Below are 27955 nucleotides of genomic sequence, written 5' to 3'. Positions count from 1 at the left end.
ATTTGTCATATGATATTCCACCCTGTGTTCAAAGTCTCTATTCTGTCCTGAGCACGTGGCAGCCCCATTCGTGGTAGTGCCTCACCCACTCAACTGTCGGTGTTTTACAGGACAGGGATCTGTAAAAGCTATGTAGAGTTTGAGTAGAATCTAGAAGTCGCTGTTACAGATTTTTAAGACTCAAGTCTGTGTACTTTTTCAGTTGTCTTAAACACTTGTCCTCTTCACTTAAGGATTCATGATAAATGCCTTCATTAGTCAACTTCTGGACTGAAGTCTGCTTTTTCAATGGATAGCTCTCTGATCCAAATGTAGCTTCTTTTGCTGGACAAAGATCTACTACTGTTGTAACGGATGCCTGGATGGCATTATTTAATGGCCCAAGTGGTTTCAACAATAGACTTACAAGAGAGAGAACAGAAATAGTCTTCTCAGAACGTAGTAGCAAAAGTAATTCACCAGCCTCACGACTTAGATCCATCCCATCTTTGTAGATACTTTACAAAGCCAGTAATAATGGCTGGAGTAATTTTAAGACAACAGCTAAGGATTGCTCATGAGAAAGCCAGAGGGTTTTCCCAGGTTGGACTAATTTGAACTTCAGTCCATCTTCTATATTTTCCAAGATATTCAGTCTTTTTGGACTCTTGCTGAAAAAAAAATATAATGAAGACATTACATTTATAGCTTTTTAAACGTCTTTTGAAGAGTCTGCCGCTCGTACTAGTGCTAGTTGGAGTAGATGGCCTCTGCAGTGTGTATAGAAGAAATTAGGGTTACACTTTTCTCTGAGCAAAGCTTGTACTCCACCATGTCTTCCAGAGAAGTTTGCAGCTCCATCAAAAGCACAAGCCGCCATCTGTTTGGGGTCCAGTTGACAAGCATTTAACTCTTCTAAGATGTGGGTTGTCACAGAGGCAGCCAATGTGTCTTCTATAACTTGAACATCTAGAAATGCATCTACTGGCCTACCACTGACATCAAGATAACATACACAGTGACTTAATACTTGATGCCCATTTGCATCGGTGCATTCATCAGCCCTGTATGCAAATTTTTTGAATGTGGTGAGAGAGTTCTTCACTTTTTCAACTGTTGAGTCTTTCACTGTTGCACCACATGCTTCTAGCCAGTCAGTTGAGTTTCTTGCAGAAAGACAGTGAGCGTTTGCTGGTCTTGTTTGGAACCAGTGTTCAACTTCAGGATGAACAAGTGACAATGCACTTAACATTGGCCTCCAGTTTGTAGTGTATGGTATCTCTTGCCTAAATAGAAAGTATGATGCCACAGCCATGTTTGTTTGCATGGATTGTGTTGTGTCTCCAGCATTCTTAACAGCCTCATTAACACTCCCTGGTGTTGTCCTTGGTCAGTGGAGACTCAGAGTTCAGAGATGCTTTCACATGAGTTCACCTCCCAATTGGGGAGCAAGAAGGCACCTTGCTCGTTCCTCCAGCTGCTCACTGTTCGCTCTGGCCACTGTTGTTCATTGTGCCACCGTTCACTCTATCCCTCTGTTGGCAGTGGCCCTGCACTGTCACCTTTTGCTGCCACTGTGACCTCTGTGAGTTGGGCTCTTGAGGTTCCACCCAGCTCTCAGTGATTTCAGCTGAGCTCTTAGTGGGGGAACCTCACTGCTAGTGCAGACTGGGCCATCTCTTCCACAGAAACACTGTCCCATAGCAGGTCTAAGCACTTAAACCTGATTATCAGTAATTTCAGCTGTAGTGGTCACTTAACAAAACAAAAGATTCTCTATGGAGACTAATCAGCTCTGTCTTTAAACAGTGGAGAGGGGCAGGTCAAATAGTACTTGTAAGTCAGGCAGACCATCAAGCAAAACACCTGTCTCCACTCTCTCTCTTGATGCCTTCAATCAGCACAGGCTAAGTACAGTTCTATTGCCCTTTACTCAGACAATAAGAATAACAAGAATCCCCCCGCTGCATTCAAGTGATTTGTAACCCAACCCCAGCCAAAATCTATCACTTGGGCAACGCAGCTGGATTTGTTGTGTTTGCAGGATACCTAGGTAGATTAAGTGTGAATGTAAATACAATCTGGTCCTGAAGTCTTCCCCCCAGCTCATCACTAGCTGTCAGGGAGAGCTCATTTAGACTTTGCTTACAAATAATAATTTGAAATTATTAGGTTGGCCAACAACACCGAAATGAATGACTGACATTGTCATAAAAAACAACAGTTGTATAAGGAAGCTAGTCTATGTTCATACTTTTCAAATCTGTTTATACTTTTTCAGATACGTGTATTTTATCATACACTGTATATACTTTTAAAGGGTGTATTAATGTTTCAGTTTCAATTCAGATTTCCAAACAATCACTAAATCGGCAACACTGCATGTAACTAGTTCACAAAACTGGGGTTGGGGAAATTCAGGGGGGGTGTAGGGAAATCCCTGAGCAGAGGGTTGGGGGGTGCAGACTGTGGGAGGGAGTTTGGGTGCAGGAGGGGGCTCAGGGCTGGGGCAGGGCTGTGGGAGGGTGTGTGTGCTGTGGGAGGGAGTTTGGGTACGGGAGGGGGCTGGGGCAGGAGCTTGGGATGCGTAAGGGGGTACAGGCTCTGGCTGGGTGGCGCTTACCTCCTAGAAGTGGCAACATGTTCGGCAGTGGCTCCTAGGCTCACGGGTGGCCAGGAGGCTCTGCGGGCTGCCTCTGCCTGCAAGCACTGCCCCTGCAGTGCCCATTGGTGGCGGTTCCCCATTCCCGGCCAATGGGAGCTGTGGAGTCAGTGCTAAGGCAGGGGCAGTGCGCAGAGGACCCCCCAGCTGTGCCTCCTCTTAGGAGCCGCTGCCGGAAGTGTTGCCGCTTCTGGGAGTGGCATGAAGCCAGGGCAGGTAGGGAGCCTGCTTTAGCCCTGCTGCAAAGCCAAACTCCCAGCCAAACAAGGAGGGTTGGCAACCCTATGGGTGGCATGGCACATCCTAATTGTGCTCAAACTTCTCTGCGAGCAAGATGTTGTTATGACTTGCTGAGGGCTTGTCTAAGTTATGTCGTTCAAGGTTGTGAAAAAACTGTCCGTCCGTTCCTCCCCCCCTCCCCGAGCGACGTAACTTACCTCAACTTAAAGCAGTGTCAACAACACCCTGTGTCAACTAGGGGAGTGTAAATACCCTGGGCCTCATAGTCCTGAGTCCAGAAGACAGTGCTTTCTTGCGCCTGGTCCAAGATGGTGGAATGAATTTCTACAGGAATTAAGAGTCACCACAAGCCTTGTGACATTTTGTTTTGAGTGAAAGGTGCACTTCTTCGACCTTGCTTTTCCTATTTTGCCCACAGCAGAGGGTGGTGGTATTGTAGTTTTGTATGTATTATTTAATGTCTACTAGTCCCAGTCATGGTCCTGGCTGCTATAATGCTAGGTATTTCACAAATGCAGAATAAAAAGATAGACCCTAGGCTTTTGGGAGAAGGGATTTTAAGTATAAGATAAACAATAGATAGAGGCAGATGGACAGGGGACTGCAAGGGAACATTGAGACAGTATTGGTCAGTATGATAGGCACTGGTCTTAACAGACCATCAGCCTAACAGTGGTCAATTTTTTATAGTCCTCATAGCAAGTGAGAGTTTGAAGGCGGATAATTAGTTTTGCAGATGTTTATGTGCATGTATAATAAAATATTTTTAAAAAACACAGTTTCTCCTTGGAGGAAAAAAAGAGGCCCACCACATATGACAGATGTTAGTCACACTGCTCAGTGCACTTCTGAAAGATGTTCAGATAGTTTGGTGATAAGGGCCATATAAGAGCATGAATAGAATATATTTAGTGTAACTCAGTTTCTTAAGCCAGTAGTTTATTAATAATCCTTCCCTAAGGAAAAAATCCTGTCTCTTGGAGAGTCTTTATGTGTAGCATAGAACCCCTTTCATTTTCGATGTGGGCAACAAGCAGTGAAGGTGGGAGTCTCTTAATAAATTACTAATAGATTCATAAAAAGGGATACTATCTTGAAATGTAGTTCATTGGAAAAAAATGTAAGGAGTGTCCATTCCTACACCTTCCATTGATTTACCTGCCAATTTTTATGGTGTTACAAGTACATTTTCCTACTTTTAAAAGGTTTTTCTCCTTTGCCTGTTGCTGTGTACATAAAAGGAAACAATAAATCATTGAATACACAGAACACTGTCAACTACACAAGGTAAACTGGAACGAGATATTTCATTAATCTCTTTCATTTGTTTGTTATAAAAAGAGTAAAAATTTTCAAACTGAAGTAATTTCTTACATTGGTAGTGTTCCCTTAACTGCTTGTTCATATTATAGTTTTAAATCTGCTTTTTGATGTTGGAATGATAACTTGCTTTAGAGGTCAGATAAAGTTTTAAAAGCATATTAATGCATTTAAAACTTACTTTAAATTTTGAAGATGGTGCAGGGAGTTGGATCTTAATCTGATCAAACACTTGACTAATTTGATCAAGTTCCAGATTTCCCTGGCCACTGACAAAGCAGTAGGCCAGGAGGTGCTGCTTCCAAAGCAAAGATTTAAGATGATCAGCTCATTTGATAATTTATGGGAATTTTCTTCTTTTGTATGTCTCTAAAATGCTGTCTGTCAACAGATCATGTGCTGCTTTGTGTGCAACATGCCACTGTATACTTTGCTAGTGATGGCATACCTGCCATTTAAAAGTGCTGGAGCCTTTTTACTACCTGTAGGGGTGAGGCAAGTCATCTGTACATTTTCAAGTATTTTTATACATACCATCTAGTACAGACATAAAAACATTGAATTGGTTTTAGAAAAATGTATGGTATTGGAAATGAAAGCTGACTGACTTCTCTGGGTAGCAGACATGTTTCAGTTCTGTTGAGTGGTGGGCACAATGGCCCCAGCAGAGTATATAATAGTGTCATACTTTGCATACTTAGGCCCTGGTTCTCCAAAGGCTTATGCATGTGGCTATCTTTATGCATGTGAGCAGTTGAATGGAAGACAGTATTTTCAGTTGCATTGAACTGAAATCCTTAAGCTGAAATTTCTTCTGCCCCATTCCATGTGAAGGTTCATGGTAGTTGATAGTGCTGTGTGGGTGGTGGCTAACTACGGACTCTTTAACTCAGTCCTGCAGGTGACGAAAACATGGCAGCCATTAATGTTGGAAGGGAACAAGTCACTAGAGACCCAGATCGCTGTGACATCCCTTACTCTGTAGCTGAATATGTTGAAAGAGAAGTTGGAACTGACCTTAATTGTCTAAAGAAACTTGGCAAACTTATAGAGGAGCTTTCAGAAAATAAAAAGCAATTAGAGGAACAGGTAAGCATTCTGTTAGTTATTTCTCAACTCCTTGAAACATTAAAAATATACCACCAATTGCATGCATCTAATTACATCAGCGCATTTTGGTAACATTCTACACAACGTTGTCAGCTAAGCTGTCACTTTCTGATTTTCTCTTATGCTTTACTATGCAGGGAAATCTGTAAAAGTGATTTGTTTAATCACTGAAAGAGGGGTCTTAGTACTTTTATGTCAGATGTATTACTCCTCCCTAAATACAGGTACTTACAGTTTCATCAGAAGTCCCCAAAAGAATTCAGAATGCCTTAAAGAATGCAGAGGATTCTAAGAAGTCCCTTAGTCAGCTCCTGGGGGAAGAAACTGTTTTATTTGATTCAATTAATAGCCACCTGTTGACAGCCCAGCCATGGATGGAAGATCTTGGTGTACTGATTAGTCAAATAGAAGAGGTTGAACGACACCTTGCTTATCTAAAATGGATTTCACAAATAGAAGAGTTAAGGTAAAATAGGCCCACTTGGACTTCTAAGTATCTTTTTCCTGCAGTCTTGTTTAGGGCTTAGGTGGTAATAAATAAATTTGAGACATTTTTGGAGTTGTAAATCTATATTTTTAAATGCAAACAAGTTATAATCCTTGTTAATTCACCTACTGACTAAAAATTCAAATCTAATTTTGATATGCCATTGCTTTCGTTTGCAACTAAATTTGGTGATTACTGTGTTTTGGATATGGGGATGAAAGGGATCATAATTTACCATCTAATCTGAAAGATGCACCTCTATTAGTAGAATATTTGTCAGTGTTGAATATAAATTCTGTATCTTCGCTATCTGTTTTTAACACATAACTGTACAGAATCTAATAATACCGAAAGAAGGTGTTTGAGCAGAAAAAGATGTATTTGCATTATGTAGGTTGACATCTCTTTATTTTTATTGTTTTGGTGAGAATAAAACATTTATCTAAAAAGTTTTTAAATGAGTTGCACAACAGATTTGAAAACACTTAGTTTCTCATCAAGGGCTATCCTCTTGTTCAGTGGTGCACCCTCAACATAGGTAGCAAGAGGCATGGACCAGAAATTTAAGTGTACCAGGTAGCAGTGCAAGGCACTAACTGCAAGGTCACCTAGCTGCTGACCTGGAAAATATTTTCTATTAAAAAAACAAAACAAAAAACAAAATTGCTTTATTCACTTTCATTATACAGTAAGACAAGTAAACAGCAATGAATTATCCTCAGTGTTGCTAAAATTGCCTCAGTGCATTCTAGTCATGATTTTGCTTTATTTATAGTGATAATATTCAGCAGTATCTCATGACCAACAATGTCCCAGAGGCTGCTACTACTTTGGCATCCATGGCAGAATTGGATATTAAGCTTCAGGAGTCGTCTTGTTCTCATCTTCTTACTTTTGTGAGGTCTACTGTAAAATTCTGGCATAAAATTCTTAAGGACAAACTGTCAAGGTAGGAAATGCACCATAGTTCTTTCATCTTTGCATTGTACTGTTGATTCATGTTGATGTGTATATTTTCTGTTACAGTGATTTTGAGGAAATATTAACTCACCTTCATTGGCCATTTGTTGGGCCACCACAGTCTCAGGTTTTTGGTCTTGCTGCACCGGCTAATGTTCCAGAAATATACAATAATTTGGAGACTCTGTTTTCTCAGCTTCTGAAATTGCAAACATCGTATCCTTTTTGAATTAGTGTCTTATATTCATAGGGAATTTCAGTAAGAATAATGAACAAACTTGCTGGACATTTCTCACTAAGGCTGAAGTAGGTTTGTGGGTTTAGTATTTCTTGTTTTATTAAAAGAAAAAAATTAACATAGAAAGTGCCCAATTAACAATATTAGAAATTGAAGTTCTTTGCCAATAGAAAAAGTATAGCTTTGGCAGCAGCAGTGCTGTACCAACCAACGATTCTAGTGCACTCACATCTGGGGAAGTGAGGAAGATAGTTTAACCTTCATGCTATTCAGTGCTTGGGCCCTCTGGCAAGATTACCCACAGGGGTGAAAATTGTGGTGGTACATTTGCCTGTTCCCTGGAACTGGACTGAGATCACTAATATTTTTCACATAAGCCATTGAGCTGCCCTCAGATGGTAAAAACAGCTTTTGATCTTTGCCAGTTTGGGTCACATACAGATCAGAGAAGCTCTTGTTTTGCATTACTAATCCTCTGAGTTTCTACTTCTCTGTTTCAGTATAGTAATGACAAGTCTGTGTGTGTCTGCGGGAGGATAGGACAACCCACATCTGTCTTGGCAATCCTGAATAAAGATGGCTTTTTGTAAACCAAATTGACTGACTGCTGCTATCACAAATCAGTCGTAATCCGCCTGTTAATTAAACACAGGTTTAATGTTGGAATATTCTAAATATAGAAATAGTTTTCACTGCAGGATTTTGATAATTGTATAGTATATGTAGTTTTCAGAGTAACAGCCGTGTTAGTCTGTATTCGCAAAAAGAAAAGGAGTACTTGTGGCACCTTAGAGACTAACCAATTTATTTGAGCATGAGCTTTTGTGAGCTACAGCTCACTTCATCGGATGCATACCGTGGAAACTGCAGCAGACTTTATATACACACAGAGAATATGAAACAATACCTCCTCCCACCCCACTGTCCTGCTGGTAATAGCTTATCTAAAGTGATCATCAAGTTGGGCCATTTCCAGCACAAATCCAGGTTTTCTCACCTTCCACACCCCCCCCCCACAAATTCACTCTCCTGCTGGTGATAGCCCATCCAAAGTGACAACTCTCTACACAATGTGCATGATAATCAAGTTGGGCCATTTCCTGCACAAATCCAGGTTCTCTCACCCCCTCAACCCCTCCCAAAAACCACACACACAAACTCACTATCCTGCTGGTAATAGCACATCCAAAGTGACCACTCTCCCTACAATGTGCATGATAATCAAGGTGGGCCATTTCCAGCGCAAATCCAGGTTTTCTCACCCCCCCACCCCCATACACACACAAACTCACTCTCCTGCTGGTAATAGCTCATCCAAACTGACCATGTAGTGACTTCAGTAAAGAAAGGGGACTATAGAAATGGAATGTAACATTTCTTAAATGTCTCAAGTTATGATGCGAGAATTCAGTACTTCTATAACAATGATCTGCCAATAAAATATTTTACCTTTGACTCTTAAACCTTAGAGATGAATTACTAACTAAACCAAAACAACTGCCAGAGAAGTATTCTCTACCTCCATCACCACCTGTTATCCTTCCAATGCAAATCATGCTGAACCCTCTTCAGAAAAGGTTCAAGTATCATTTTACTGGGAATAGACAAACTAATGTTTTAAGCAAGGTATGGGGAAAGCATTTCTTGATTTACTTTTAATTGCAGTACTTAACAAAAAAACTAACCCGTTTTATATAGAAAACACATTGCTGTAGTAAAGTTGTGACCCAAATATTGCTCTCTGCATGGAGGACCTTGGGCTCATTGCATGTGTGTGGAGGTGAAAATGTGGAGGTGAAAAAGCACTTGAAGACCCTCCACAACTCCTACCCCCTGCTTGGCAAAGTGCTGCACTGCAGAGATTCCCTGGCAATGGGATATTCCTGTTGCACTTGCCAAATCCCTTTGTTACCGGGGGCACTGAAACAGGACCTGTTGCAGCCTGGGGTAGACTCCACAGCCTGAGAAAGATGGATTCATTTCTCTTCATCCCCATGGAAAAACCTCCTTTTACCAGTCCTGGCTACTTAAGTTTGGGTGTAAAAGGGAGTGAATTTGGTCATGAGATAGCATTTTTATTATTCCTATATTTACAGGTGTTAGACTCTGCATTAAAATAAGTTCTTGGTTTAAAATATAACTGACAATGACTTGGGACTACAATTAGTTTTTTGTTTTAATTAATTAATTTAAATTAAAAAAACCTTACATTAAATTGTACCTGACTAATCCTCCCCTCCCCCCAAATTTGGAAACGTGTGTGTGTGCGTGCACGTTAATTGCCCTCAAAGTTTGGTGGCTTTCATCTGGGGTTAAAATACAGGTGCATTTTTATATGAATGTTTCCTTTTTCTTTTTGTTCCAATACAACTGCACCAGGGTCTGAAAAGTTGATATTTAGCATGTATATAAACTGCTTATAGTAACAATGTTTTAAGGTTAATCTGTGTGGTCGCATGTAACGTTTTTGGGTAAACTGTAAATACATTTCACCTTGGCAGTAGTTCCCAGACTTTTTCACTGGTGGCCTGTGACGGGTTAGTTGCATTTTTTATTACTTCTACAGGGTTTTCATTGGAAGTGCTTTTTTTAAAAAAAAAATTTTTTTCTCAGTAACTGGAAACTAGGAGGAGCCACCAGTCTAGCTGCTTCCAGTAGGGGAGGATACTACATAAAAGGATGATGAGGCAACTAGCCTCTCAGTCAGCTCCATTCTCAGGGGTGTGTCCTTTCCCTATCAGCCTCAAGAGGCATATGTAGTGGAGAGGGAGAGGAATAAGTGGGTATGGTGTCAGAGCAATATGTGTAGGGAAGAGAGTAATAGAGCAAATGGAAGGGGAGATAAATGAAGAGCAAAAGTAGGCAGCCTGTTTCCTTTTTTCATAAAAGACAGAATACTTATTGCATTAAAGATAGTACAAGTACATAAATGGTTCTCTGATGTTAATTTGCCATGTAAATTGCTTAGTTGCCATAGGGGTGTTACTTGATCACAAATACAGAGAAGGTCCACGAAAAAAATTTTTTTTTCTTTGAGGGCTTTTGACCTACTGGGACAGAAAAGACAATGCTTTCAATTTAAAGTACATATATGTCCTCCATTTTTCCTCCCTTCCCACCAAAAGCCAAAACCCCTACCCTGGTTTTAAATGTTGCTGCTGTTGTAAAATAAACTACTCTAAATTGCAAAATCCAATTTAAAGTTGGCATTCGTTAACTCTTTTTTCCCCTCCAAATGCTTTTTCTGGTCATGCTTTGTAGTCTTGCTACACTTATAAATAGTTTATAAAGACTTAACTGTTGAATAGATGTTAGAAGCATATTACAGACATGAGTAGAATGTGTTATGGATGGTTATAACAGTTGATTAACCATTTATTGAAACATCTAGTAACTTAACACTTTATACATTATATTAAGGGTACATATTAAAAATAAAGTTTGATAATCTTTCTGACTTGTCAGGAGTTATATCCTTTTGTGTTACATATTTGTTTGCAGTGGGTACTGTAGGTGAAATCTATACTCCTGTTCATATATCAGTTGTTTTTTGGGTGGAGTTAACTTTAATGTTCTGGGTGTTTTGCCTTTTTGCACAAGCCTGAGTGGTACCTAACCCAGGTACTCATGTGGATTGGAAATCACGCAAAATTCCTCGATGATAAAATCCAGCCAATATTGGACAAGGCAGGCTCCTCAGTCAATGCAAGGGTAAGCAAATATGTTACAGTTACTCCTCACTTAACATCATCCCGTTTTTAACGTTGTTTCGTTGCTGATCTTTTCGAGAACATGCTCATTTAAAGTTGTGCAATGTTCCCTTATAACGTTGTTTGGCAGCCGCCTGTTTTGTCCACTGCTTGCAGGAAGAGCAGCTGTTGGAGCTAGCTGGTGGGGGCTTGGAACCAGGGTGGGCCAGCAGCCCCCCATCAGTTCCCCTAAGTTTCCTGTGCAGCAATTGCCAGGCAGTTCAGGTGTCCCTCTCCCCACTGCCATGTGCTGCTCCTGCCCTCTCTGCCTTGGAGCTGCTCCCGGAGTCTCCTGCTTGCTGTGCAGGGGTAGGGGGGAAAGAGGGGTGCTGATGTCAGGGTGTCCCCCCCCTCCCGCTCTTGCACCCTGCTCCTGTACCCCATCTCCACAGAGCAGGGGGGGACAAAACACGACAGGACTCAGGATGAGGCGCTTGCTGGCAGCAACTGCTCTCTCAACTTGCTAATCTACTTAAAAAGGCAGTGTTCTTAGAGTGAGGTCAGTGTACTTTAAAGGACAATGCGCTTGTCTGTCTCTCACTCACTCACTCACACACCATCTCTCTCGCACGCACGCACCACTCCCTGCACTTTGGAAAGTGGAGGGAGTGGTGTGCTCCAGTGGGATAGCGTGGATTCATCATCATGTTCAGTTTCCGCAGAGAATGTTTGCAGCCACTGCCATGCATCTATTGTGTCTCCTTCCTCCATTTATGCTGACTTGTAGAGTGTGAGGCTACATTAACAACGTGTTAACCCTTGAGGGCTCAGCCAAGTGCTAGTTCATCCTTTAGCAGCAAGGCATTCCGTCGGAAATATCCCACCCTCTTCCATTCTCTGACTCCACCACCTCAGCCAAGCTTCACAATCATCATTACTGTGTACAGTATTGTTTAAAACGTATAGTGTGTGTGTGATATATATGTCTTTTTTGTCTGGCGAAAAACATTTCACTGGAACCTAACCTCCCCCCCGCCTTATTTATATTCATTTTTTATGGGGAAATTGGATTAGCTTAACATAATTTTGCTTAAAGTAGCATTTTTCAGGAACATAACTACAATGTTAAGTGAGGATTTACTGTATGTGCAATTACATACAGCCAAATTCTAGCTGTGGTGTAAGTAGGCACAACTTCATTAACCTTATTGAATTTGTGATATGGCTGAAGTTAGTTCAGAAAGAGTTTTAAAACTGCATTAATATTAACAATTCTGACTTGCAGTTTCTATCTACTTTGGTGACTTTTGTTTTTTTCTTAAAGCTTGAATTTTCCCGTGCTCTGGTAATGCTGATTTTGGAGAAGTTGGCTGCTGATATCGTTTGCCTATTGTATGACGATAATCTCTTTTGTCATCTTGTGGATGAGGTGCTTCTATTTGAAAGAGAGCTGTATGCTACTCATGGATATCTCAGCAGCGTTCCCAGTTGCATGCATATTCTGTCAGAAGAAACCTGTTTTCAAAGGTGGCTAACTGTGGAAAGAAAATGTAAGATTTAATATGATTGGTTTTGTTTAAAGAAAAATAGATGAAGGCCTACCATGTAATACTTATCTACAAATAGTTCTATTAAGTTAGGATAAGTCACATGAATAAGGGATATTAGATCAGCACCCTAATTTTTATACAAGACTGTCCTGTTTAGTTTTAAAATAATACTTGCTAATGCTACCATAATTGATACGCTCATTGCCCCTGGACTGTGGGGATTTATTCTTCAGATAAAATTTCCATAGTCTCTGTGTATGTGCCTGGGTGAAGGTGGGCTTTTAAATTGATGGGATAAGTTAGGAAAGAAAAATATAGTAGAAAGAAAAAGAGGTTACTAATTTTTACAGAGAAGAGTGACAGGGAAAATAGAGACAGAAGTTCAGGGGAGCAAGTAAAGGACACTATAGGGAGAAAGAGACACACCAAGATCTATTATAGGGGAAGAGAAAGTGGAGTGAGTGAAAGAAGCTATAAGAAAAGCAAGAGAGATGCAGGCTTGTCTGTAGAAAAGGAGTTGGGTCTCTGGGAAAATCACTGCAATACACAAAGCCTGAGTTGGCGCATATATAGTGAATAGGGAGAGATAGATACTGTAGTCTGTATGGTAGGCAGGGATTGCCTAAACTAGAAAAGGAGATAATGACCAGAGGTGGTTTGTGCTCAGCCCTGCATCTTTTGCAAAGATAGGAGCCTAAGTCTGGGCTGCAGGGAGTCTTCTGTTTCTGCTTGAGATTCACAGCCTGGAAATCTCTTTGGAGTTTGGTATCTTAGGGTGTTTTAGCAAGAAATGGGAAGGGGAGGACCACCTCCCTTTTAACTGTCAGCCCAGTGATAAGGGTACTCACCCAGGATGTGGGAGACTCCTGGTTCAAGTCCTCCTTATGAGCTGTGGGATATTCTAATGAGGGGAATCTCTCAATTTCCTGTTGAAGCTGTTGCACTGTGGCTAAATATTTAAAGAGTCATGGCAAGGGGGAGTAGATCCTGGATTTCCCCACATCCTGAGTGGATGTGCTAACCATGAGGCTGTAGCGTCAGTCATGCTCTCACAGATGTGGACACATGCACACTTTCCCCCTACTCCAATGACTCTTTAAATATTCCACAGTGCAACATATTCAATAGGAGAGATTGAAGAATTCCCCACATCAGAATATCCTATAACAGAGTGGTTAGAGCCCTCACCTGAGAATTGGCAGATCCCAGTTCAGATCTGTTCTTCCCTGCAGGTGGAGGGGGGACTTGAACTGGGGGTCTCCCAGATGAGTTCCCTAACCAGTGGGCTAAAAGTTATTTTGGAGGTCTGTCTCGCCTCCCCTTCCCCCCATTCTCTTGTTTAAACTTCTGAGGTCCCAATCCAATAAGTATGCTCAGAAATTGCCAACCAGATTGGGCCCCTCAAGCAAGTTAGACAAGAGAACACCTCTTTGCCCCTGGTTTATGAATTGCTCTAAAGCTAATGTGGGAGATTAGCAGCAACATACATGCTCAGAAGCAGAACTTTTACTGAAAAAACATAGGCGCCCAGTGAGTTTAGGTGCGTACAGAGTTTCAATGAGAGTTTTGTGGGTCCCATTGGTCCCAAAACTGGGACTTAGGCACCTAACTCCTTTTGTGCGTTCAGGCCATAGGAAATAAGGCTGATTGAATAGTGTTCAGTGAATATATTATTTGACTTCAAGAGTATTAGTCAAATATCTGTTATTGCAAAAAGAGTATTTGTACAACTTTAGCTGTATAAAGAGCTATTATATTATTTGACAAACAGGTGAAATTCGTTGGCAGATATATTTGTGTAGTAGGCTACATTTAAAAAAATAGTTGAGTGAAAATGTAAAATGCAGCACCTAAAGGTTTTTTCCATTAAATTGCAGAGGTTTGGCTTTGGAGTACATGACAGCACAATGTTTTTCAGCTTGTTTTGTAGATTAATATGACTATTAATATAATCCTCAGGGTAATAGATGTTGGTAAATTTTCAAGCAGTGATGGTGATAAGTGTCTAAGTGTTGTATTGTAAAGAATAAGAACAGCTGAAATAGGCCATGAATTTTCTGACCCTTTTTTGGGTAAAGGAAAATGCAGCTGTACAGGGTTGATAAGCACTTTAAAAATTATGATTAGTGATGATTTTCAATAAGCTAATTTTATATTCCTCTAAAATACTTCATCTTAATTGAAGCAATTGATGTTTTAATTTTCAAATTTAAAAACTGTATTTTTCGTCAATGTTACTTTTTATTAAATCTTATATTTTAGGATTCTTAAGTTTTTTTATTTAAAAATGATAGTTTATTAGAAGAAATCTTAAATATGTAAACTCCAAAGCAAGTTAATATATGAATATTAAATTATTAAACATTTTTGTGTGCCTGTCAGTTGCTCTTCAAAAGATGGACTCTATACTTTCATCTGAAGCTGCCTGGGTATCGCAATATAAAGATATCACTGATGTAGATGAAATGAAGGTCCCAGACTGTGCTGAAACTTTTACGACTCTGCTACAGGTTATCACAGGTAATTATTATAAAATTTGAGACACTTCTTAAGATGAATTCTCCTAAATAATTCAAGAACTATAATTCAGTACATTAATCTACATTAAATGTCAGTGGTTGTGGAGTCATCAAAGGAGTAAGAAGTAGAAATGTTATTTGGTTTGCATTTTAACAAATAAATGGAATTCTTGTTCCTTTTTCTTTGAACTTTAATGAATAATTCTTGTGATTATGATCAAACTTTTATATTTGTACTAATTTCTACAGTGATACACCTGATGATTACCATTAGAAATTTGTTTAAGTTTGAAAGAAGATAAATTGAATTCATATTTTTTGTTTATGTGTAAAAATGAAATAAAACAAGTCCTGTTATCAATTTTGAGGAATTCAGCCCAGGGAATGGTTGAGTGACCAAAAATGAATTCCTGAAAACATAGATACTAACTAACTTTAACCTTTCTACATGGTGAGTAAGAGCAGATGAACATCAAGGTGATTTTTATTTGAGTACTAAATGTGTATTCTGTCACATCTTGTGGGAAGATTTCTGAGGTCCACCTAGTGTTACCAGGCTGTTTTTCAAGTTTCCTTCCAGGAAAAAAATTTAAAATTAAATGCTATAGTGAAATCAGTAAAGCAACCATTTATTTAGGCCCTAGTTCTGCAGAGATTTACATATGTGCTTAACTTTAAGTAGTCAATGGGACGACTTTGAGGGTGTAAAATTAAGCATGCATGTAAGTCTTTGCAGGAGTGAGGCAACCACAATACTTACCTTTTTAAAAAGTTCCTGTTTTTATTTACTCTGGAAAATTTAAAATTTTTACAATTGTCTCTCCAGACAGATATAAGAATCTTCCTACAGCATCTAGAAAACTACAGTTCTTGGAGTTACAAAAAGACTTAGTTGATGACTTCAGAATACGGTTAACTCAAGTTATGAAGGAAGAGACTAGAGCTTCTTTAGCCTTCCGTTATTGTGCCATTCTTAATGCTGTTAACTACATAGGAACAGTATTAGCAGACTGGGCTGACAATGTTGTGAGTAATTACTGTTTTACATAAATAAATAAACTAACTCTGTTATGTGGTGCTCAACTAAAACCACTTCATTCATTTCAATATCTTAAGATGCAGAATTAATCATGAGTGCTGAAAAAACAGAATCAGATGTAAATTCTAATTCAGTGAAAGATGTTTAAAGATAAATTACTTCTTATAATTTAAACAGTGCTTAAATAGTGCTGTTTTTGTGCACTGTATCAAAACATCTAAAGCAGATTAGTTTCCTGTAAACTAGCACTGCACCTTGGCCATTCTGCAACATCTTGTTACATGGGAGACCACCTATGGATCCTATTCTTGTTAACCCTTACATGAGTAGTCTGGTAGAAGTCAATGAGACTGCTCATTTGTAAGATCTGTAGGAGCGGGCACTTTACTTTCTCAGGAAGCAGGGTGAATCTAGTAGGGGAAGGATTATTTCACCCATTATATTTAGAGCTATATTTCACTCTTACAGCCAACTGTCCTCCTACTACTACTTGTAGCCTACCACCTCCAGAATGCTCCATTATCTGTAAAAAGAAAGCACCATTGTGTCACACTAACCTTAGCTAATTTTCTTGCCTCAGTCAGCCCAGGAAGCAAGACTCCCAGACTATTCTATACTCAGCAAACGAAAACCTATAGTCAAGACGCTAAATTTCCAGGTCAACCTATCTCTCTGGTTAATGACCCATTGCCTCTAAATATATGAGGATTCTAATTTTCAGGATTTATTTCTGCTGAAGCATGTTAGCTTGACTTTTTTTTTCTTGCTCTTAAGTACTGCATCTTTACCTAATGCTATAAGGTATTACTTTTCAGCACACATCTATGCACCTATAGTTGATAGTGAGTTGCTGATCCTTCATGTAAAATTGAGAAGCCAGACGCATCTGACAGCCAGGTCTGTGTGGATTTGGAGCAGCCATGAGAGTACAGTTTTGTTTTACTTACCTACAAACCCTGATTCTATATTGGGGTCTGCTAGTGGAGACCTGTGTGGAGCCCTATTAACCTCAGTGGGGCTCTCCATGGCCTCAGAGGTTTGTGGTAGTGTGTCCTAATTCAGAATTTAGCCTGTTTCTGTATATTTAAGTATGCAACTTCATTAATGAATACCTGTTAAAATAAATTAACTAAAAAACTGGAAATGTGAAATTCAGTGCTTAATATGTTAGATGTAACGTATCTGTCTGCTATCACCATCATACGAACACTTCCATTTAATTTTCTTTCTTTATAAAATTTATATCAAAATTTCTTTTTTTTTTTTTTTTAGTGAAGGAAACAGTTATTAAAATTTAAATGCTATCCAGGTGTTAACTTGTAGTTTTTCTTAGTAGATTAAAAATAGTATGTCTGTCAGACTTTGCAGAAATCAGAAAATTGAGATTTTGGGGTAAAATTTTCAAAGCATTTAAGTCTCATTTTCAAAAGTGACTCAGGTAGTTAGAAGCCCAAAATTCCATTGAACTTCTGAAAATGGAATTTAGGACCCTATATCACTTAGGCCAGAAGAAAATTTGACCCTTCAGCTTTCTGTTTCCATCACTGGGGTTAAAACACCATACTTCTATACTCATTTGGGGACAATAGAGTTACCAGATTTTTTTTTTATAATCTCATCTTTTTGAAAACAAATTGCTAGTTTATAAAAGCCTTAGGGAAATATATTATCAGCTGAAGCTATGCATATTAAAGTACAAATAAAAAGTTACCATGGTAGAAATGTTTTTGCTCTAGTATATATAAATCTGTTTGTTTCTGTAGTTCTTCTTGGAGCTTCAGCAGGCTGCGCTGGAGATTTGTGCAGATAGTAATGCTCTCAGTAAGCTACAGCTAGGACAGCTAGCTTGTATGGAAAGCTCTGTCTTTGATGACATGATTAACCTTCTAGAACGCCTAAAACATGATATGTTGACCCGCCAAGTAGACCATGTCTTCAGGGAGGTCAAAGATGCTGCAAAGCTGTATAAAAAAGAGAGGTGAGTCTTTGTGTTAATGTCTTCTATTAATTTGTTATACAATTTTAAGACTTTTGGCAAAAAACTATGTAATGTAAAAATCTAGTTCTATGAATGAAATGAGATAGATGTAGTAAATTGTTTGGAAAGTGTTATCTGTTTTCTTCACAATTCCTTAAAAAAAATATTTTTTTGACTAGATTGTACTTTTCTAAAGCACAGTCCTGCAAACAGTGGAGGCACGCTGCAGCAGGACTCCCAGAAGAAATTCTTGCCGACTCTTATCTGACAATAATTGTTTCTTTGGGAATATTAAGGAGCAAGTGTGATAGGGCTTTAAGGGCTACCTCCATTTTCAATAAGTCCTAATATAACTATGAATACTTCTGAATAAAATTGGTAGGCTGCTTTCTAAAATAAAAGTTCTTTTCTGATTTGTTTCTACACATTTGGAGTCTCCCCCCCCACCCCGATTTCAGGTGTCCCATCTTACATTCCTGTTACTAAAATATAGGCTTGATATTATTAGAATGATACTTGGTGTAGAGTATTAATCCATAATGCAGACTGATCTTTTTTTGGATATTTGAGAAAGGGGAGGGATAGCCAAAACCTAAGAAAATTAAAAGTGGATGAGATTGTGGCCTTTTGAAAAAGATGAGCTTCATTGCTACTGCCTTCCTGGGAATAACTTTAGTGTAACATGGTGGTGTACATCTGTTTCTTCAGGTGGTTATCTTTGCCATCCCAGGCAGAGCAGGCAGTGATGTCCTTATCCAGTACAGCTTGCCCATTGTTGTTGACATTAAGAGATCGTTTGCTGCAGTTGGAACAGCAGCTTTGTTGCTCGCTGTTTAAAATCTTCTGGCAAATGCTTGCAGAGAAAGTGGATATGTTCATCTATCAAGAGGTAAGCATCTGCAGTTGTGATATGTGCTGTGACAATGAAAGTGCAATTGACTTACCTAAATTAACTTAGTGCATCTGTTTGCATACATATGTAGGTAATTCTGGCTAATCACTTCAATGAAGGAGGAGCAGTACAACTTCAGTTTGATATGACTAGGAATCTTTTCCCTTTATTTTCCCACTATTGCAAAAGGCCAGAAAATTATTTCAAACAGTAAGTAAGCCAATTTCTAAAGTATTAGTATTTCAGAACCAAGTATCCAACTGCTCATACCAAGTTCTTACATTGTGTATAAATCAGCATCTTTCATAGTTGCAGCTTGGATTAATTGGGTGAGAAATCTGTTAAAATTATAGTGTTGGAAGTGGAGAGAATCTGTACCACTATATCAGGTATGATTCTGCAGTTCATACTTAAGCAAAGCCCCCATTGACTCTGTGGTTTGTTCTTTTAGGTTAGCAGTGGATTGTTTGTTACACACAGTCTGGCACTTGCACATTTAGGGAAAACTGGATGGTAAAGCATGTAAACAGCACAAGAAGCCATAGCAGGACAAACCACCAAGAAACAAGGACTTGGGGTGCAGTACTGTGATTCCTACTAAGGCTAATTGCTCTACAAAGTCAAGCAGGATTTCAGCCTAAATAAAGAGTGCAGGAGTGGGTTCAGAAATGTTTAAGGATGAAGGTGATACATTGGTACTACAATAATACTTAAATGGAAGATGCTATATTTAGGGTTGAGGCTTTTGAAATATTTCTCAAACATTAAGCTTCACACTCCTTTCATGTGTATTATCCCCATTTATAATGGGAAAGTGTAGGCACAGAAATGTATAGTTACAGGGCATCTTCTTGCTTTTTGATGACTTTTGACAGGGAATGTATTGTTACCTATATATCATACTGTGTTCTTATTTAAGTATACGGAATAAGAAGGTAGTTCATCTTGCTTAACTTTTTACCAATATTAAAATGTAAAAAAGTATTTGCTTTTATTACTTTACTCCATGGGGAAACTAAAGTTAAAAAACAAATGCAGGGACCTGGGTAACTGGAAGCAGTATATGTCAGAAATGGTGGTTATACTCACATTTGTCTCACTGAAAACAAGACATTAAGGTGGATGTCTGCTATATATCTTGAAAGCTGTGGCTGCATTATCTTCTCAGTTTAGATTTTGTCTTTCAGATATCCAGAAAGGGGAGGTTATTCTTAGTATTTTATTAATGGGATGATCAAAAAACAAACAAACACAGACTGAATATACTGTGTCCTGACATGAAGTTGAAATGAGCACTCCTCTTCAGGCAGTAAAGTGTGTGTATTTTTTCCTCTTACAGCATAAAAGAAGCCTGCATTATCTTGAATCTAAATGTTGGCTCTGCCCTCCTTTTGAAAGATGCACTACATTCAGCCTCAGAAAATGGAACCATCTTGGATCCAAACCAGCCCTCTGCCACAGCAGTGTTAAATGAACTTGGAGTTTACAAATTAGCTCAACAGGATGTTGAGATTCTACTTAATTTGAGAACAAACTGGCCTAATATAGGAAAATAAGTAAAGATCTTCAAGGAAAATGGTTAGAAGTAAAATATCTGTTCTAGGTTATTTATCTGAATAAAAGTGAAGTCAAGCTATTGCATTAGTATACTTTTATTGTATATTCTTTAAAAAACAAAACAAAAAAACCCCCCACAAACAGACCACTAGTACATCTTTGTAAAATGCTGACTTGATCTAGCCTTATGCCTTAATCTTTTTATAATTCTGATTATATGTTGTGCATAGCCATTTTAAAACAGTTGCAATACTGAACTGGTTTCTAACATAGTATAGTTTAGTCAAATCTGTTTTAATCACTTTTCTCTAACTTGGCCTGTTTTGTAACTAGCCCCAACCTAGAAACACAGCAGGCTCAGACCTAGATTGGAGAATGTATTCCTTGTTGAATAGCAAGTGATCTGTTTAGTTGATGATGGCTGTAAGGCGGTAATGGTTATGCTGAGGAAACTTTTATGGTTTAGAGTAATATGGAGTAAACTCTGGGTATATATGCTACTGCATTCAGTGGTAAACATTCATTCAAATTGGTGCAGTCTCATTTTGGTATATGGACAGTACATAAATTCTCATACAGGGGCATTACATACTTAAATGTGTGTGCAGGGGGTGTGGAATGAGGTAAAAGCATGTGCCCATGTTCTGTCTTCTTTGATCATGCTAACTTTTAAAACTAAGTCCTGTTATGGAAACTTCAGAATTGTCTCTTCCTTGAATGTCCAAATCTTTTGTCCTCTTTAAAATGTTCTGAACAGGCCTTGCATACATTGTGACTAGTAAATTTGTTTAAAAATGCCATCACAACTTGTTCTGTTATTGAACTATTATTTATTTCAAATTGCTTATGTTTGGAAATAATGGTTTTGTTGGAATTTTGGGTATCTTCTCCAGGTTGTTCAAAACTGTTTTTCCCCAAGAGTCTTAAAGAAATATCTGGCTTTAAAAAAAACTTTCAGTGCCATAATGGCTGCTGTTCATTGCATACTAGAACAACATTTTGTACAGAAATAGTTTTATATTTGAACCAACACGTGTCAAAGCATTGCCTTCAGCTACTCTGAATAAGTCATTTTTATCACTGTATGGCCCCAAAACATTCTTGCTAGGGAAGATGTTACACTGTTTTGAATTTTTTTTTTGTAAAGGAAAAAGACGTTAAAAAAGACGCTCAAAAGACGTTCCTCAGGTGTAATGAGTAGTTTCTGATTATTTAAACTAGCACCATATAATTCATCTTTTTACATACTATGCTCATGCTACTCAGTTTATATTTGGATAAGTGAAACACTATCAGTTGCCAAAAGGAAATTAAAATAAAAACAAACTCAAAGATAAGACTTTAAAAAAAATTATTTTTAGCAGACAGCTGCTTAAGATTGATATATTGCCCAGCTCTCCTGCAACAACTTCTTCCTATAGATGAAAAGAAATCTAGTTAGATGATCTGTAAACAATTTGTTCATTACACATGAGGTTTCAGTATAGAATTTTCTTTCGTACATAGTGTTCTTATCCTCTCCCAAACCACCATAGTTATTTTCCATCATATGTGGGAAGTAAAGATGGACTTGTGTACTACACTTAGTTACCCAGTTCTCATTTAAAAATAACAACCACCTACTTTTCCAGTTCTGTACTCCTCCTCCCAAATAAACACAGACATGCCAAACTGAAGTTGAAGATACTCATGTAAAATTAATTATTACATTTGAGGAGTTTTTTGGTTTGCTCTCCCCTTCCCAAATGTGTGCCTGGGATATAGGGAACTTGTACAGGCTCAAAACAGGCGTTAGGCTCCTACACAATTGTACAGGCTGCCTTGCTTGCCAATCCACCCCTATGGCTTCTCCTGATCCTGGCTGTAAACTGGACTCCAGCTCTGGCATCCTAATTTCCTGCTGCCTACATCTACAGACTGCACTGTATCTCAACAAAGGCAAGTCATTTGAGTAAGAGAGCAAGAGGGCACTACAGACAGGTTCTATAGGACAGACATGGGGAAACAAAATGCTAGTCATCTGCATGCAGCAAAATGTCAAATTCTATGCAGAACTGCTCAATTCTTTGGTCTCTTTGGAAAAATGCCAATTTGCATAGCCTTGATAACAAGACTCCATAGGGTTTTGAGATGAATAGGGGAAATTAATTCCTCTAATTGTATCAGGTGATAAGCAGGCAGGTGGCACTACATTGGTTATGCTTAGTTCATGTTTTCAAGGTTCTCTCTGTGCTCATAATTTAAATGCTGAGATTCTGGAGCACAGCTCCGGAATCTCAGCATCCAACTCCACAGCCAGTGAATTTGCTGCATCGAATACACATAGCCCTGATTAAAATGTTGGTCCAAACCACACAAATTTTATTGGCTCAGTTGCTGGTGTAGTGGTTGTTCTAATCTTAATAAAAAAATAAAATGACTGGGCTGTCTATAAAATACAATAGTAGTTTTAACTCTATAATACTGAGGCTTTATGTACATGTATTGACTGAGTATACCACCCCCTACAGTTAATTAGAACTGAAAGGTTTATCACTGCAAACACAGATGCTCCTGTGTATAGGAGGAGATTACCAGCACTACTCTGAATCCCCAGAATATCCATCCAAGCTGCAGATATTTATTCTGATCAATTCCCTGTAGTACTGATTTCTGATATTTGGGATATTTTCCCAAATGACAATGTCAACTGGTAAAAAATTTTAATGCAAGTATCATTTCCACATATGGCTTTCAAGGAGACTGCTTTCAGAGATGACAAGAAAATCATTAAAAAGAAAAGGAGGACTTGTGGCACCTTAGAGACTAACCAATTTATTTGAGCATGAGCTTTCGTGAGCTACAGCTCACTTCATCGGATGCATACCGTGCGTTTCCATGGTATGCATCCGATGAAGTGAGCTGTAGCTCACGAAAGCTCATGCTCAAATAAATTGGTTAGTCTCTAAGGTGCCACAAGTCCTCCTTTTCTTTTTGCGAATACAGACTAACACAGCTGCTATTCTGAAGAAAATCATTGCTGTGCAGTCGGTGCAAATACTCTTTAGAGCAGGGATCGGCAAACTTTTTGGCCCAAGGGCCACATCTGGGTATGGAAATTGTATGGCGGCCATAATTCTCATGAAATTGGCGGTTGGGGTGAAGGAGGGGGTGAGGGCTCCGACTGGGGGTATGGTCTCTGAGTTGGGGCCAGAAATGAGTTCAGGGTGCAGGAGGGAGCTTCGGTCTTGGGCAGGAGGCTGGGGATGAGGGGTTGGGGGTGCAGGAAGCTGCTCCAGGCTGGGACCAAGGGTTTGGAGGGTGGGAGGGGATCAGGGCTGGGGCAGGGGGTTGGGGTGCAGGCTCCGGGTGGCGCTTACCTCAAACAGCTCCCAGAAGCAGCAGCATGTCCCCACTACGAGGAGGCGTGGCCAGGCGGCTGTGCGCGCTGCCCTGTCCGCAGGCGCCGCACCTGCAGCTCCCACTGGCCACGGTTCCCGGCCAATGGGAGCTGCGGGGGCAGCGTGCAGTGCCCCTTCGCTGTCCCTATGCATAGGAGCCGGGGGGGGACATGCCACTGCTTCTGGGAGCTGCATGGAATGGGGCATGCCCCAACCCTGCTTCCTGGCAGGAGCTCCAGAGACCAATTAAAACATCTGGAGGGGCGGATGTAGCCCCCGGGCCATAGTTTGCCCACCCCTGCTTTAGAGAGAACAGTGGCACCAATAGCAAAATATCTGACCTACTTGTAGAAATATGATGACTTTCAGAACTGTGAGCTTTTTTGCTAGTGCTCCCCATGGTACTCCATAAATTAGAACATATTTTTAAACTTTTCCTCAGTCTATCACTACTCGTTTATTATGATCCACCTCACAAGGAAAACTAAATGTAATCCAATCGCTTCTAGTTTAAATTTGACTTAAAAGTGACGTTTTTATTTTTTAACATAATTAAAGGATATGAACATAAGGTGACAAGTGCCTGATATTCAAACTGAAGTTGAGCAGCTGTGACTAGATTTAAGACCTGATTCTAAAAATATCATTATGCTTTTTAATACTACTTTTTTAAACAGCTTAATACAAGAATTCATGCAATTACACTTAGCTACAAATCTTTATCTCCCCCACATAAAGCCAAAGGGTAAAAAAGTCACTTTACTTACACTTCTTTCTTGAATATTTCCAATGTGATAGTTGCATCTTCTTCATAAGGCAAATCTTGAGTACTTAACCCCAAGGTTTTGAGAGCTATAAAGGTTTTTAAAAGAGAATCCTTTTAAACCTTGCAATGCAAACCCACAGAAGTCTAATTTTACATCCAAAATGTACTACTTTTTTCTGAGTCACAAAGATCTAGCTGGTAAACAAAATATAACTTTTTAAAGTTGCCAGCTCTAGTGTAGATTATTTTTAGACCTTATTGGTCAAATATTGTATGCAAGAGCGGGGAAGGGAGTGGTGGGAGGTCTCTCTCTTGTTTTGCAATAAGTAAATCGTTTTTCTATCAATGCTAAATTCTGACAGGTTGAGAAATTTCTTTAATGAAACTATCTCACATTCTTTTGAGCAACAACCTTGCATTTTATAGCCTAAATATTCTGCACTGTATTAAAGTTCTCATCTGTAAATAAATAAAAAATCATGTTAATTAAAAAATGCTAAGCAAGGAAGACAAACCTCCTTTGTACTGCACTAAAGTTATATAGCCTTGACTTGCAGTGTCCAGCATTTCAAACATGGCATCCAAATTTGATTCATCCACAAGATAAGGATATTCCGCATCAGTTAGTTTTGCAAGCTTCACTCTTTCCAGTGCATGTATCAAAAACTCTCTTGGTCTTTCTGTAAAAGAATAAAGTTAACAAATCTTGTTGATACTATACATTTTTTTAAACTAGGTTTACTAATTCTTAGCATTAAATGCAAAAACTGCACTACAGTACAGTAGGATTTATTGTTTTTATCTATACTGCACTAGCAGTGTAACTTCACTGAATATACACTAGTGTAAAAATAAATGTAATCTAGTTACCAGTTAATTCTTCAATCCTATAATTAATGTAAAATATTACATTTCTGACAATCTCAAGGAAATACAAGTTATGGCAAAACCATTGTTCTGTGTGCACCATCATGCAAATTAAAATCTCATATCAGATTGAATGCTAACAAAAGAATAGGAAGGGGCTGCTGTACCATTAAAGGTTATCTTCCATTGGATGCTGTGTTTAAAAAGTGCTATCTCTCCAGGTTATAATTTAAGATGCCATAGCAGTTAATGAAATGGGTGAGGAACAAATACCTCATATACTATACTGCTGAATGCTCTAGATTAATTTCCTATAAATAAACCAACTGCTGGTTGTCAACCAATGTTCCACCTCTCAGTAAAACAGATTCTAATATCCAAGGCTCATGTGAGCAACTGTTGTGTGTACGTTAGCGGCCACGTTTGATTAAAGGCCCTGAATTTAATGCATTACATTGTAAAATACTTTGACACCAGTGAAGTCCATGGCAAAAAACTCCCATTGATTTCAGTGGGGCCGAAATTTCACCATTTGAGTATAAAAAGGTGTTAAATCACATTTTATTTAGTATGTAAAGTAATGTAATAGTGGCTATAGGCTATATTAACCATATCTTTCTAGTGCTAGAGCTGTTTGTATTTTGTATACATAATAGCAACTAACTTAAATAGAAAAAAACTGAAATTTTGAAATATCAGTCACTTCACCCTAAAGCTTGCTTTCAGTTACTTTATAAACATATGCTGACTGTCCCCTAGAGCCTTGCAAAGGGGCAGTGGGGCACACTGCTAGCTTATAACCAAGGCTTTATGTACACTTTATGGCACATTAAATCGAAGTTATATGACAAAACCCTCAGAATTATTTAGCAGCGCTGCACTGAATTCTACAGCAAAGTGAATGATTTTATAAGCACTTAACCTTCAGTTTTAATGAAGTAATTCTAAAAACGAATTGAAATGTGAAAATATGTCACTACTGTCTATAATAAAATTTGAAGCATAGCAGATTCCTGCAGAATTTAAGCACTCCAAAGGCATGACGGTCTTTGGAAAAATTACAACATACATATAAAAAGCTCTTCTGTCAATGAAGTGATTTTTTTAATTGCCCATTAATGAGTCTTGTTAAATTTACAGCTAAGGTACTGGTATTTTACAGTCATAGGAAGTAAGGCAATTAAAAGAATCATTTGCAATATTTTAATAGAAGTTGTGTGGAACCGTAAATCTGCTAAGGGTATGGCTATATTTCACACTACTTGTGGAAGCATGTAGGACCATATGGAGCTACATGCCCCAAGAAAAAGCAAGCTGCATCCACACTGCAGTGTGTAGCTGCATACAGCAGTGAAAGGTTTGTGCAGAGGGAAGACAATGGTACTTGGGCTTTTAGACAGGTTTGAAGCAACTGTATAAATAATAATCAGCCTTCAGGTTGAAGAAGGGAATCTATGGTTAATTAATGTCTGGTGATATCCTGCATCAACAATTGATAAACATCCAATACTCTGCATGCAGTGTCTGTGCAGTCAAATAACGTACAACACCTCCCTGCCCACATGCAAATAGCTGTCGTAGCCCAGGCTAGTCATTTTGACATTATTTTCATTACAGTACTGGCTCGGGGCCCTACCCAAGGGCCCAATAGGGCTAGGTGCTGTACAAATGAATAATCCAAAGCCATTGTGCTGAGCGAGCTTACAATCTAGGTTTAGGACAAGCTGCATAGAGACATTAAAGAAGGTGGGGAAAGAAGCGATGCGGTAATATCAGAGCACATTTTCACACCCCTAGCAGGCTCTTCAGTTCGAGCAGAGCTGGCAGCGTCCTGCAGGCATCACAGGCGAGGGGAACGCGCGCGCCCCCACGGGGGCTTTTCCCAGCTGCACGGGATGAGCCCGAGAGGCACGTTCTCCCGCCTCCCGCCTCGGCTGTCCTGGCGGCCCATAAATCAGGGCTTGGCGTGACCCAGCGCACTGAGGGAGGGGGGACACACCACAGATTTTTGTTTCCCTTCAGCCAATCCCGCGCCCCGCAGCCTGCGCTTGGGGGTGGGGGAGCGTTTCTGCCGCGCTGCAGCCGGCTGTGAATGGCTATAGCCGGCCCGGGTCTGAGCCCAGTCACGCATTCCCGACGGACCCGGCTACCCGCCGGCAGCCCTGCACCGGGAGCAGCAGCCGGGGCGGGGGCATGGAGCCCCGGCCGGTCTCCTGCCAGTGGCTCAGCGCTCCGCCAGCCTCCCGGGGACCCGCCGGAGCCCCTTGGGCCGAAGCCCGGCCGGGGTGGTGCCGCGCCTCCAGCGGGGCGCGCGTACCGGGCCGGTGGTAGAGCAGCAGCGCGCTCAGGTTGTGCAGCAGCTCCGGGATCTTGTAGCGCTCCAGGTACTCGCGGCCCTGCTGCTCGCCCGTCGCCGCCATCCCGCGTTGCTAGGAGACCGGCCCCGCGGCCACACCTCCACCACGTGACCCGCCCGCGCCCGGGCCGTGGCTCGCGGACGAGTGCAGGCCCCGCCCCCGCGATGCGGGGACAGGACGGGGCGGGGGCCCTAAGCCGGGACCAAAGGCAGCCTGGCGCCGCTGCCGGGAGGGAGGTGGCTGCACGCGAGCTGGGCAGGGCCCGCCACCGGCTGCTGCTGCTGCGGCGCGGTCGGGGACAGGGCTGAGGGGGGCCCTGCAGTGCGAGAGGCTGTTAGCTGTGGGGCTTTGCTGCCGAGGGTGCG

General features: G+C 40.1%; 2 protein-coding genes across 6 annotated transcripts in view; one reads left to right on the top strand and one right to left on the bottom strand.

Annotated features, from left to right (window-relative positions):
• Positions 1-21014, top strand: part of RINT1 (RAD50 interactor 1) — a 22327-nt gene extending 1313 nt beyond the window's left edge. For 2 of the 5 annotated variants that reach the window (XM_073328487.2, XM_073328486.2), the window contains exons 2-15: positions 4087-4168; positions 5095-5290; positions 5536-5777; positions 6574-6747; positions 6825-6974; positions 8466-8622; positions 10597-10707; positions 12010-12235; positions 14618-14755; positions 15581-15780; positions 17557-17771; positions 18480-18660; positions 18755-18873; positions 20003-21014. In XM_073328487.2, the coding sequence (XP_073184588.1) occupies positions 5114-5290; positions 5536-5777; positions 6574-6747; positions 6825-6974; positions 8466-8622; positions 10597-10707; positions 12010-12235; positions 14618-14755; positions 15581-15780; positions 17557-17771; positions 18480-18660; positions 18755-18873; positions 20003-20219 (2307 nt within the window). In that variant the 5' untranslated portion in view covers positions 4087-4168; positions 5095-5113 and the 3' untranslated portion in view covers positions 20220-21014. Of the gene's footprint in view, positions 1-2583; positions 3260-4086; positions 4169-5094; positions 5291-5535; positions 5778-6573; positions 6748-6824; positions 6975-8465; positions 8623-10596; positions 10708-12009; positions 12236-14617; positions 14756-15580; positions 15781-17556; positions 17772-18479; positions 18661-18754; positions 18874-20002 lie in introns of those variants that run through there. The other 3 variants (XM_078851151.1, XM_073328490.2, XM_073328492.1) reach the window with 3 other exon arrangements.
• Positions 20300-27955, bottom strand: EFCAB10 (EF-hand calcium binding domain 10). Its single transcript, XM_073328497.2, has 4 exons — positions 27551-27955; positions 24882-25046; positions 24368-24452; positions 20300-21635 (listed from the first exon to the last, which is right to left on the bottom strand). Exons 1-4 carry the CDS (start codon positions 27651-27653, stop codon positions 21593-21595), a joined length of 396 nt encoding a protein of 131 aa, XP_073184598.1. The 5' UTR covers positions 27654-27955; the 3' UTR covers positions 20300-21592.

The sequence above is a fragment of the Lepidochelys kempii genome, chromosome 1, assembly GCF_965140285.1.
Source record: "Lepidochelys kempii isolate rLepKem1 chromosome 1, rLepKem1.hap1, whole genome shotgun sequence".
Lineage (NCBI taxonomy): Eukaryota > Metazoa > Chordata > Testudines > Cheloniidae > Lepidochelys > Lepidochelys kempii.
The sequence above is the reverse complement of the archived record's forward strand: the minus strand, read 5'-3'. Positions and strand labels throughout refer to the sequence as shown.